Source organism: Canis lupus, chromosome 7 (genome assembly GCF_003254725.2).
Source record: "Canis lupus dingo isolate Sandy chromosome 7, ASM325472v2, whole genome shotgun sequence".
NCBI lineage: Eukaryota > Metazoa > Chordata > Mammalia > Carnivora > Canidae > Canis > Canis lupus.
This window is the reverse complement of record NC_064249.1, coordinates 53,168,917-53,182,324: the sequence shown is the minus strand read 5'-3', so window position 1 is coordinate 53,182,324 and position 13,408 is coordinate 53,168,917. Positions and strand designations below refer to the sequence as shown.

General features: G+C 44.6%; 1 protein-coding gene across 18 annotated transcripts in view; it reads left to right on the top strand.

The window, feature by feature from the left end:
- FHOD3 (formin homology 2 domain containing 3) overlaps window positions 1-13,408 on the top strand; it is a 464,819-nt gene that overhangs the window by 441,726 nt on the left and 9,685 nt on the right. For 14 of the 18 annotated variants that reach the window (XM_025429108.3, XM_025429100.3, XM_035718891.2 and 11 more), the window contains 3 exons: window positions 2,310-2,333; window positions 3,889-4,063; window positions 12,135-12,296. In XM_025429108.3, coding sequence (XP_025284893.1) covers window positions 2,310-2,333; window positions 3,889-4,063; window positions 12,135-12,296 — 361 coding nt within the window. The remainder of the gene's footprint in view (window positions 1-2,309; window positions 2,334-3,888; window positions 4,064-12,134; window positions 12,297-13,408) is intronic. The other 4 variants (XM_025429109.3, XM_025429102.3, XM_025429110.3 and 1 more) reach the window with 1 other exon arrangement.

Below are 13,408 nucleotides of genomic sequence, written 5' to 3'. Positions count from 1 at the left end.
GACCTCACGGTTCATCCTCAACAGTCTCTTTTTTTAGTGGTCAGAGTGGCATCATTCACGTAGAGAGACTGCCATCTGCTGGAAGATGAGGATATTGTCATTTAAGACAAAGTGTAGAGCTGCTTCTCCCAATTCGCAATTCTGTTCCCCTTGCATGCTCAGCCCTGCACTGGGCACCAACAACATATGACTGCGGAAAAAGACAAGCTTATACCCCCAAGGATGTCCTCATGATCTGGTTAGAAAACAACACATACACAACCTAAACCACTAAAAACAAAACTCGGCAATAGATGGAGCCCCTGAACATTAGAACTGGAAATGATTTTTAGAGAAAATTGTGTAGCGAATCATTTTTAATATAGATGCTGGGTAAGATGAAGATGGAAGTGGTAGTAATTGAACAGAGATGGTTTTAGAAAAAAAATTATTGTTTAAGACAGTGAAATCTGGGCAAAATCTGAAGACTGATCATTTCACGTCAGCCCTGTATCTGCCCTTATGTGCCTGTCCCTCCTCTTCATTCTCTGTTTCTGAAATACAAAAGGCTTCCTTTCTCAAAATCCAGGTGCCCTCCCAGGTAAGAATCAGTGAGAAACTAAGTGATTTCTCATCCTTGTGCCCCAAACTAGTGGTAGACCCAAAATGGTGACATAGACAAGACGGCATAAGACATCCTTGGCCCTGTCTACTGTCTTCATACTCAAGATTGACTGCAAGAACTCAGGCTATCAGCCCCAGGACCTCCACATCAGGGGCTTGTGGGGAGCTCTCTTGACCTTGAAAATGAACCAGTCAGCTATTTTAGTAGCAAAATGAGTTTATTCAGGAATGGCGGGGAAGTTGCAATTTGAGACATGCAGGCTATGACAAAACCATAGACAAGTCCAGAGAACAAAGGGGAGGAAAGTTATTTTATTGAGAAAAGAGGAAATTGGGAGGGGCTACTTCTGATTAAATTCCCTTGGAAAAAAGTGAGAGTTCAGTGTGGCAGTGGTTTCTCATTGGCTGGGCTGTTGCAAGCGAGGAGAAAATCTTCATCCCACTTGGGTAGGAAGGCAGGCCACTTCCTGTTGATGGCTGCAGTAGACGGCAGTATGAAGGTGTGAGAGCTCCCTTTCTGGCATCCTGAATATTTTATTTTATTTTATTTTTTAATTTTTTTTTCATCCTGAATATTTTAAATGTTTCCTTCGGTTTTGCAGGCATTTAAGCTCAGCTTTCTCTTCTATAAAAAGGGAATGCTTGTTTTTTGGGGGGATGTCAAGAAGGCTAGAGATTTTGCATATGTAGCACCTTGCCCATGTGCTGATGGCTGAGAAAATGCCAACCATCCTGGTTAATAAATAAGCTCTAAGGTAGATATAAAAATAGAGCAAGACTGTCCTCTCTGGGTGGAGTGCCTTTTGCCTGGGAGTGATGTGGAATATGATGAACCAGAGGCATTTTGTCATTTTAACTCCTGAAAGTTTAGTCGGGTCTTAAAAACTTTCTGTCTGATTTGAGGCCTGGCCTCATAACCTCAGTGGAAACTCAGGTTACACTGAGGGTGTGTTTAACCTAAAATCAAGAGATGGACATGACCTTCACTCTCAATTTATTTTTTAGAAAAGGGTTATTTATTTTAAAGTTACTTAAAGAAGTTTATCAGGTGATAATTAAAAGCTTGGCATGTCAGTTCAGAAAGCCTCCATGAGGGGCAGGTAAGATTTTTAAAAGAACTTAATTTCGTGTTTCTGAGGAGTCATATGACCCATTCTGCTTGGGCATTGGTTGCACTGGTTCTGTATGGCCTGTATGTGGAAGGATTCATGGAGGCCCACACCTGGCAGCCTGGGCAGGGAGGGCCCAAGCACTCGAGATGAGAGGGAGATAGTGGCTGACAGGTAGCACAAGGCAGATAGAGGCTGGTCCACGTGCAGAGGCCCTGATGAGCAGCAGGGTATGGTGGGTTCCACACCGAGTAGCAGGGCACAGAGCTGGGAGTTAGGTCTATAGCAGACCGAACACCAGGTACGCTGGCTATATGCCCTTGGGCAGCCTCAGGAGATTGGTCTGGAGCCCCACAAATTCCTCCTGACTTTGGTCAGAACTGGCCTTGGAGCTCAGAGAGGGAATGTCTGGACACAGGCAGTAGGGCTACGCAGTCAGAATCTGGCAGCTCCCACCTCAGGAGGGCAGACCCTGGTGGTGGTGGCTAATTCCTTTATTTGGAATTTGGTAGGACATTAAGATCTCATCTTTGCTAACTTCTGTACCTTCTAAGAATCCCTTCTGTCTTTTCCATCCTGTCCTGTCCTCTCGGGTAGACTGATGAAGAGGATGAAGTGGAGGTAGGACTGTTTATAAACATGAGGAATGCCACACTTGACCTTCCCAAGTGTGCTGTAGAGTCTAACCTAACATAAGCAGCATGAGGCATCAGCACCATCCAGTGTTCTAAACCATGCATGGTCATTTTCTGGTTGCTTTCCGTGTGATCACTAACCTCCTCACACAGGTTCTCATTATGATGGGTATGCCAGTAATCAAAGGGTTAACTGCATTTTCCAAGCAGTCCCTGAGTCCCAGGCACTGTCAGGAATGGCAAGTTCAGCTGATCTAATATTGGAGATATTCTCCTAATATTGGAGAAGTGGACAGGGAGTTCTCCCTCCAGCCCCCTGGCTGAGCCTTTTGGCAACTCAAATATGAGAACTGGCTTCTAGGATAACCATGGAAAGAGCCCTAAAACCAAAGAGGAAGTGGGACAGTGGTCACAGAAATGGTCATCACTCATAGGCAGCCTTTGACTTGTGCCCATTTTCTCAGCTGGCATCCATTGGATTCACTGGGATTTGTGTGTCCAGGGGTGGGATGGCAGGGGCTCCTCCTCCTGGCCCTGGTGCAGATGGGAGAACCAGAAATGAAATCAGGGCCATTGGCCCTGGAACATGAGGGAGCAGTGCAGATGGTACAAGCAGATGTGACCTGGGCTCTGTTGCCATGGCTGAGACAATCGATGAAAAGGGGAAGCCAGGAACCTGTGGAACTGCTCTTTGCAAACATTAACTGACTTTCCCCTTCTCATCCAGCTGTTTGGCCTTGTGTACATATGTATGGCCCAGTATTCTAGAATATCTCTTTTAAAATATACATGCCCTGATTCTTTGCTCAGCTCCGGTGAGAGAATATGATCATGTACATGTAATGCGTGTTGGGGCAACCATATTTCTGACACAGCCAGAAGCAATGAGTGTTGCCAAACTCTGTTTCAGCATGAATTTCCATGTCATTTTCTGGTCTAGGCCTTGCAGTTGATTCCCTTGGGGCCTTTGACAAATCATTGAATCTTGGAGAGCTTTAGTTTCCTTCTCTGTAAAGTGAGATGGGACTAGGTCTGGAAAGATTCTGGCCAGTGTTTACCATAGTATGATTCTTTGTAAATGTTAACATCACAAGTGATCTATAAGAAAATTTTAACTTCTCTCTGGTGCTAAATTAAAAAAAACCCATCTCAAGACATTTGATTAACTGAGCATATTTTAATTCTCATATCAGGGCTCTGGTGTTAGAAACAGATTGCAGTTCTGAGTTCTTCCCAGGGTGGAGGTCCGTTGCCCCCAGCAGGCACCCCCTGAGGGGAATCTGCAGTGAGCCAGGAGAGCCATGACAGCAGAGGGATGGGTGTGGGCCTTTTGCCACCGGGGCTTTCTTTCTGATAAGAGAACTTCCTGTATACGTGGATGTTTGTCATTGGTTCATTTGACAATCTTAGTGACTGCCATAGAGATTGTGTCTGCAGAATGTGCATAAACAAGAAAGAGGTTTTCCTCCCCTAGACGTTTTATAAGCTTGAGTTGTTTTGGGGGAGTCACCTCATGCCCATACCCCTACTTTGGTCTGCAGTCTGGCAAGTTCTCCAGCAGCTCTCCAGCACCTCTGAGCCAGCCGCAGGGCCTGACCTATGCTGAGGACGCCACGGAGCACGAGAACATGAAGGCCGTGCTGAAGACCTCGTCACCCGCTGTGGAAGATGCCACCCCGGTACTGGGTGTCCGCACACGCAGCCGAGCAAGCCGAGGTAACTCCTGGCCCCCCTGGCCAGTTGCCCACCCATGGGGGGAGTCTGGTCCCCATCACAGGGGTACAGATTACTGTGTCCAGGGAGTATCTGCTAAGGGACCCCAGCTGCCCAGGACCACCAGTATTGCCATTGGCACTTTCCATCACTCACATCTTTGTGACCCCCTGCAGTAGTTCATCTCCAAACCAAACAGCACTCCCACAGGTGTAACTTAGCTCACACAAGAGGAGTTATGATTCTGAATGAATACTTAGGGGTTAGAGCAGGCTGTCAGCAAACCACACCCTGGTCCCAATTTAGCCAGCCACCTATTTGATAAATGGGGTTTTCATCAGAACCAGCCAGGCGTATCCATTTGGGTGTCATCCATGGTGCCTGAATGCGGTGCTGCCACAGTTGGAGTGGTTGTGGCAGAGACCTCAGGTTTTCACTAGCTGGTTCTGTGTAGAAGTTTGCTGGATTCAAGAATTGCTCCTTTTTGCCTTTTTTAATCTTTAGAGGCAATGAAGAAATGAAAACTACAGGTGGTAAAGACAGATAAGAATTTCTAGCTTTGTTTCATAACTTGGAAGGGGTAGTTTATTGAATTGAGAATTAAAGTGTATTATTCATCTGAGTGTGTTCAGTGGTGTTCCCCGCTCCAGCTGGACAGCACATGAACCCCTCCTCAGTTTCCTTACTGCCCACAACACAAGGCTCATGCTATTCATGCTGTTGCTTGGGTCCCCCTGTGGTCTAGTCCCAGCCTGTCTCCCACACTTGGCACTCACTTACCCCCACATTGCGGGCACCTCCCTTCTGGGAACCCAGTGTCTTCCTGAGCGCCCTCTGCTGTCCACTTTTCCTCTGCCTTTCCAGCCCCCATTCACCTCCAAAATCCACCTCCTCATCTCCTAGGGCCATTCCTTCCTTCCATGGACTCCTGAGCCGCCAATTCAGGCTGCCTCAAGATTACAGACTTTATCACTAAAGAAAATGAACTCCTGGAGGACAGGCTTTCCCCTCTTGGTGTTTTCTTAGTCCATACTATGTGCACAGCCAGAAGAAGGTATATGATTTGTTATCTCCAAACGGAGATGCTCTGGCAGGTGACAGGGGTTCTAGTCGTAAGTATACTGGGTGAAAAAATAGAACAGGCCAGGTAGACTGGGTTGCAGGTTAGCTTACCTAACACGGAAACTCAGTAAAGCAGTGAGTATGTGCAGTGCCTGTCAGGCATCCTCCCAAGCTCTGGAGAACATTCAGACTCACAGGATGACAGAAAGGCAGCTGGAATCTAGGGTTGCAAGCTCGAGAAACCCCAAGGAGGCCCTTCAGTGACTTCTGTCTTTGTGGACTTACAATGCTTTTGGAATGTTGCTATTGTCAATTCTGTTGAATATAAAAAAAAGAATGATAGTAATAATAACTTCAACATAAAAGAAAAAATAAATGTAGTTTCAAGTGTTCTTTATAAGAAAATGGGTCACACAGTAGGCACTGTGGAAGTTCTTGTCAACCTGAGGACCACAAACTGCCATCTACGGAGGAGTCTTGAAAGGGCTTCCAGTCCCTAAGGTTTATGTGGGATTCCGTGGTCGAGCTGCACCTCAGACTTTTTATGATATGACAAAATTTTTCTTATTTTATGTGAGTTCGATATCACTCTAGTTCCTTTCTCTGCTTCTTAGTGTTGGACTTTTAGCAGGATTTTTACTTTGATAGGCAGCTAAGAAGATGCCAAAAGAAGGGCAGCCTTCCTCCACCTTCACCCCAGTGTTATCCTGAGACATGGTAGCAAAGTCATATAATCTACTACAACCTTGATTCTCAAACTATCCCAAAAACTTGCAAATATTATTATTATATCAAATAATCAAAGACTGGGTTCTCTTGGATTTGGTTTTTCCAAACCCCCTGACTTCTAGGTAGTTTTGGTTGTGGAGTTAGAAGAAAATGCATGAATATTCTGCTTTAGCAATGAAAGGGCAGCCTTTTGGTGACCAACAGCAGAGAGACACAGTGGTGAAGAACCACAGCCCTGAGCACCCTATGTGGTACATTCTGATAATTTGACTTTTTTTTTTTTTAAGACTTCTTCCTTTACTTTAGAGAGAGAACACGTATGGGGGTGGTGGGGGTGGTGAAAAGTGACAAAGGGAGAAGGAGAGGGAATCTCAAGCAGATTCCCCACTGAGTGTGAAGCCTGGGGCAGGACCCTATCTCACGACCCTGGGATCGTGACCTGAGCTGAAGTTAAGAGTCAAATGCTCAATCAACTGAGCCACCCAGGTGCTCCTGATTTTTTGCAAGGAAGAAGAGGTGTCCTTGTAGAAAAGACTATCTATGAAAGGCCTCCATTTCTTAGAAAAGCCAAGTAGTGATACAGAGAAGAAATGTGTAAGCCAGAAAGAGTATAAGAGGAGAGAAAAAATTAAGGAAGGTTAGACAGTGAAGAAAATAGTATCATTAAATGCTTAACAGTAGAGACTATTATTCTAGATGAAGCATAAAAAATAGATAAGAATAAACAAAACAGCTTTGCAGTGTTGTGGTGTGTGTGAAAGGAAATCACCTGTACCTGTGGCATTTAAAAAGGCCTAAGACCTTCCATGGATGAGTCTAGAGTCTCTGGGCCCAGCAGCTCTCAAAGGCTTTGTGTCCTGGCAAAACCATGGCCACCAAGAAGATGAAGGCCAGCACAGAGTTGACCACAGCCATCAGGAGTCTTGAGCCCCTGTACCTGGGTGGATGCAAGGGTAGCCTGATGGAAGCCATCTGGATGGAGATGGAGCCTAGTTCGTCCAATGGAATGACAGACTGTGCTAATTTTTAAAGAGAAAGGGATTAGAAAGGAAGGCTATTCAGTTTCTCTGCACATTCAGGAACTTATCCTTCCAGATGGCACAGAGTAGAGAGTGGCAGGCCACCACTTCCACTTAAGCAACTAGAATTTTTTTTTAATGGCAAGAGCTTTCTTTTAAAAGCTATCAGTGAACTGTGAAGGGAAAAAGGACTAGACAAATGAGAGTTGTAGACAAGCTGAGCATGCCTCTCCAGGACACTTTGCCGAGTTTGGGCATAGGGTGAGAGTTGGAACCCACCACGGACAGAGAGACTCTAATAGGAGAGAGAAGCCATTAGAACGTCTAATAGCAACATGAGCTGGTATAAGGGATTGGAAGTAGAGGGTCTCCAAACTCCAAGACTCCAAATGTCTTCTCTAGGAGACATTTACTAAGTGCTGGGGCAGCATGGAGAGGGGGAGGTTGGGCCAGAAAGGCTGGAGGAAATCTCCGTAAAGGTCTGAGGAAACAAAGACAAGCTAGAGTAAGTAATCACTTTCAACAAATACATACAGATATTTAAAAACAGAGGTGGATGGATTCTTCATGAAAACTACAGTCTGGTCCCAACCCCATTCAGTACTTCACCATGTCTGCTCAACAGAAAAGAGTGAAGGTTGGGAAATGACACTGACCCCAGTCTCTGCATCCTTCTGTACACAAAGTGCAGTGCATAGTCCAAATTACTAGCCAAGACAAGAATATGAAAATGTGGGCACCTGGGTGGCTCAGGGGTTGAGCGTCTGCCTTCAGCGCAGGTTGTGATCCTGGGATCCTGGGATCCTGCATCAGGCTCACCCCATGGAGCTTCTCCCTCTGCCTATGTCTCTGCCTCTCACTCTCTCTGTGTCTCTTATGAATAATTAAATAGAATCTTTAAAAAACAAAGAATATGAAAATGTGCCCAGAGAGGAAAAGGAGGCAGTAGCAGCAGATCCACAGGTGGTCCATATATTTAAATATGTAGCCAAGGTTTAACCACTACAAAGTTAAAGAACATAAAGGAAAATAGAGACAAATTGATTAAAGGGGGGATCATTTCAACAGCAAATTGGAACATATTTTTAAAAGGAATCAAAGAGACATTTGAGAACTGCAAAAGGAATAACCAAAATAAGGAAATCAGTGGATGAGTTTAACAGCAGACTCATCTCAGCAAGAGAAAGGATTAGTGAATTCCAAGACAAGTCATTAGAAAATGTACAAAGTGAAGCATAGTGAGGAAAAAATGTACAGAACAAAATGTAAGGTCTCACCTATGTGTAATCAGAGCAGCAGAAGGAGAAGGATAAGAAGCAATAACTGAAGAGCTAATGGCTGAGAATCTCCCAATGCTGATGATTAATATCAACCCACATATTGAAGAAACTTAGCAAATCTAAGGAGAATAAAAAGAAAACTTTGCCTGTAAAATATAGGCAGACTGCTGAAAACCAATGATGAAGATAAAATCTTTTTAAAAGCCAGATGGAAAAGATAAATTACCTTCTAAGGTACAACTATCAGAATGAGGGCTCACTGTTATCTGAAGCTATGGAAGTCAGAAGAAAGTGAAATGACATCTTCAAACTGCCAGGAAGAAAAGTTTTAGACCTATAAGTTTGTATCCACGGAAATTCTTGTAGAAACAGAGGACAACTTTTATTACATTAAAAGATAATCTCGGGATCCCTGGGTGGCGCAGTGGTTTGGCGCCTGCCTTTGGCCCAGGGCGTGATCCTGGAGACCCGGGATCGAATCCCGCGTCGGGCTCCCGGTGCATGGAGCCTGCTTCTCCCTCTGCCTGTGTCTCTGCCTCTCTCTCTCTCTCTCTCTCTGTGTGTGTGACTATCATAAATAAAAAATTTAAAAAAAGAAACTTCTTAAAAAAATAAATAAATAAAAAATAAAAGATAATCTCTATTTTGATATAATCATCTCACTTGTATACTATTTCCTTAGGTTAGATTTTTAAGGGGAAAAAATAAGTTACAGTGTATACTTCAAACCGCAGTTTGCATTTTTTTGTTGAAATGTAGTTGACACAATATTATATTGGTTGCTCGTGTGCAACATTGTGATTCAACCAGTCTATATTATCAATTTACATATTTTTAAAAATGAAGTCAACATAAAGTAATATGGTGCTATCATAATCTATAATGCTTCATTCCTACATTCTCAGTACATGTAAATGTCTTCCAGGATGCCTGGGTGGCTCACTCAGTTAAGCATCCAACTCTTGACTTTGGCTCAAGTCATGATCTTGGGGTCACAAGATCAAGCCCCAAGTCATGCTCCACACTCAGTGGAGGAGCCTGCTTGAGATTCTGTCCCCCTCCCTCTGCCCTCACTTCCCATCCCTGCTCACATGTGCATGAGCTCCCTCTCTCTCTAAAATATATAAATCTTAAAAAAAAAAACAATAAATATCTTGCTAACACTTAGAAACTGTGCTGAGCCAGTGGCCTCTTGGGGTCTGTAAAAAGTATAGGGCAGAGTTTCCTTGATGCTATATGTGGGCACAAGATTCCAGGGGAAAAATCCTATGTGTTCTTCCATATAGGTAAAATTCCTATATGGAAAGAATGTACGTAAACAGTTATTTGGCAAGAAAGTAACCAAGGAGTGGGGGGATAAAAAAGCAGAATTGGGACTGAGGTAATAAAAGAATGATATCATCACAAAACCAAGTCTGGCAATCCTAAACATATGGCAACACGTCCCTCTGAAGCATTTCCTGACATTACAGTGAAAGCAGATCCCTAGGGATGTTTAAGATGGGAAGAATAGGTAATTCTTAGTAGGAAGATCAGATGATGCCTTCATTTTTGGCCCAGTGCTTTGAAAATGTATTATGAGCAAATACAGTTGATTGAAACTTGTGCATTTTTGGAAGGGTAGCTTTGGCATTTTAAAATAAGAAACAATTACAAATCAGTAGGTAAAAGGGAAAACGGGAAATTGCTGGGCAAAACACAATTGCGCTGTTGATTGCTCTGTCTGATTTGAGGAAGACCATTGTTCAGAAGCTCCAAAGGGTCCCAGGGTGAGAATGGTGCTAGTGTAAGACCTCTTGCCACCAATTAGACCACCTGGACCATCCTGGGAATGCAGAAAAATTCAACCATTTCAAAAATTCTTTTCTGAGAGAAGCCTATTTTTTAAAAAATTTTTATAACCATTTTTTAAAAATATTTATTTGTTTGTTTATTTATTTATGATAGACAGAGAGAGAGAGAGAGGGGCAGAGACACAGGAGGAGGGAGAAGCAGGCTCCATGCTGGGAGCCCGTTGCGGGACTCAATCCCGGGACTCCAGGATCGTGCCCTAGGCCAAAGGCAGGCGCTAAACCGCTGAGCCACCCAGGGATCCCCGAGAAGCCTATTTTTAAAAGGCTTCTAGGATGCTGAAAAATCTAGTCTGATGAAATCAAGTACCTTTGGGGATAAGCAGATAAAGTACAACGTATGATTTTTGTAAATGCCAGTGCTATAGCTGTGCTCCCAGTCGTACAACAAATGTTTAAAATGACATCAACAACAACAAAAAAACTTTGTCATTGGAAAACATATTGACCTATAGCCACAGGTCTCGGTGGGCATGTGGTGTCCCAGGAATCCTGCTACTCCTTTTGCAAAGTGTGAATTATTTATGTATGCAATTCAGCAATATGCATTTTATTGGCAGAAGTTAGGACTAAATTATAGCGTATTATGTCTTTACTGTAAAATTTCGACCATGAACGTATGTCACAAAAATCACAATCTACTGAACTGTGATCAACTATTCCTATTGCAATCAATATCCAAATGTCAGAAGTATTTCCAAATAAGTTTGGGAATGGAACTCAAGAACTTCAGATAAGTATTTACTAACTTTTTTTTGCCTGTGGTTTGAGGAAAGCGGACTGTTCTTCAGCTTCATCTGGACCTTATACTCCAAATACCTGTGTTCCATAGACATAGAGTCTGAGAACACCCACCTACAGGCTTCTGAAATTGTATGTTTATTATAAAGGGTGGTGTATATGGAGGAAATTCTCAAATTTGAGCATACTGCACATTTATCTTCTTACCAGAAGCATATTTCCCATCTTACAGAAGAGGTTTCACCAGAAAGTTGATCTATCGCAAAAGCATAGTTCTTGATCTGTTAGAATAGCATTCATTTCTCACTGTTGAACATGACTTGGGAGCTCACATTTATGTGATGCTTTCTTCTTATCTATAGGCAGATGCTTTTATGCCAGACTTAGACATGGTCTATCTTAATATATAGTTAAGTTACTTAAAATGTGTTTTTCTGGTCAAGGACCAGAGAAAAATTTATGTCAGTTCCCCCTTGCTAGTTGAAGAAGATAATCTTGTCATGATTTTTAAAGGTTAAGTAATCCAGGGGCACCTGGGTGGCTCAATTGGTTAAGCAGTTGATTCTTGATTTTGGCTCAGGTCATGGTCTCAGGGTCGTGAGATCTAGCCTTGTGTTGGGCTCTGCACTCAGCGAGGAGTCTGTTTGAGATTCTCTCTCCTTCTCCCTTTGTCCCTACTCATACTATGTGTTTGCTAGTGTGCACTCTCTCTCTCTCTCTCTCTCTGTAAAAATAAACCTTTAAAAAATGTTTTTAAGATTTTATTTTTATTTATTCATGAGAGACACACAGAGAGAGGCAAAGACATAGGCAGAGGGAGTAAAGCAGGATCCTTCTGGGGAACCCAGTACATGGGACTCAATCCCAAGACCCCAGGATCAGGCCCTGAGCTGAAGGCAGATGCTAAAGCACTGAGCCACCCAGGTGTCCCTAATTTTTTTTTTTTTTTAAGTTAAGTAATCCAAAGATGAACTGTTACAAAGCCTACTGATTTCTATTTAACTAGAAGAGAGGTTAGGGTTAGTTGACAGTCACTAGGCACATACAGCCATGGATGAAAGCTGAGTTAACACGGATCTCCAGACATTACTGGGCGTACATCACTGAGTACCTGATGTGTTCTGTGGTGTGATGTCTGCCCTCCCACCCTCACGGGGCCTGTGGAGGCCTCCGGTTGCAGTGTCACAGGGTAGTATTAGGTCAGTGCTCCACGGATGTGTGAGTGGGAGTAGCCGCCACAGGTCACAGTAGTGTCCCTGCAGTGGGGGACGGGCGACTACCCCCAGATCTGGCTGTGACCCATTGCTGACACTGGAAGAGTAGAGTTGGCATTTTCTCTAGTGTCTTCCTTCTCTCTGAGTACGTGGCACCCTCTGGTTGTTTCATTCTTCAGGATCCGCTAGTTCGTGGACTATGGGAACCGATGAGTCCCCTAACGTCACGGATGATGCAGCCGATGAGATCATGGATCGCATCGTCAAGTCGGCCACCCAGGTGCCCAGTCAGCGAGTGGTGCCTCGGGAGAGGAAGCGCTCCCGGGCCAACCGGAAGTCTCGTAAGTGCCTTGGAGCTGGGGTGAGGGATTTGCCCTGCAGGGACCTGCCCTCCTGTTCCCTAAGCCCTGGGAAGGGCAGCCGCTCAGAGGCTGGCTCCAGCCAGTTGTCAGTGATGCCTGGAGGGTCCACCCCAGCTCATCAACGAGAGGTTTCCTGGTTGACTATCAGCATTGCCACTGTGGAGGAGGAGGGTGCAGCCACACCCGTCCAGTGCATTTGCCACTTCTGGGCTGGCCTCCTTCAGTTCTCACTCTGTTCCCAGGAGGGTCTGAGAGACCCTTTAATATCTCTGGTGTGCAGGCTGGGTGCGGGGATTAATTGCCAAGCACTGCCCCAGGTGCTTTTCTGAGGCCATGTTTCTGCATCAGGGGCCACTTTCTAGCTGAAGATGATTCCCCGCTGTTCACAAACATGTCAAAGGCAAAAACCAATGATTTTATGGTCATTAGGGTGCTTAGAATACTTAATGCCAATCTAGGTTGACCAGTTTGGTTTTGTTTCTTTTGGTATCAAAATGAGAATTCCACTAAATCAAAGGGACTGATTTTCTTTGTCTGAGCCCGCCGCCTGCTCCTGCCCATGGAGTGATGGGCATGGGGCTGCCTCTGCGGGCACCATGCTAGCTCTCAAAGGGGCTGCTCTCCGTAAAGAAACAGAGTTCCTCTGTATCGTTTGACCTGTGCCTGCAATAGCTGTGACCCTTGCGTGTTTTAGGAAAGAGCTCAGCCCCTGAGCTTTGGCTGAATGCTGGGTCACTCAGCTCAGGAGACCAGCTTCAGTCTCCATTGGCTCTGCCTCCAGGAACAAGAGATGGTGATGAGCAGAGGGATTTATGGCCATCAGAAGAAGGAAGTCTGGCTACCTCTGCCTATACTGTCTCCAAAAAGTGAAAGGAGAGTGATTCCAGGTAGACTCCAGAGTCCAGTAAGAATTCAGACTCTGTTTGGTGCCACTTTGAGAGTCACACAGAAGGTGATTAGGGTTTGAGGCGCAGAGCCCAAGAGAAAGAGCTGACAAAGGATGCCAGGCCAGGGAATGGCCTCACAGAAGGGGGTCATTGCTAGGCCAGAGACCTCAGAAAAGGAGACCGCATGAGACAGTGACCTGGCCA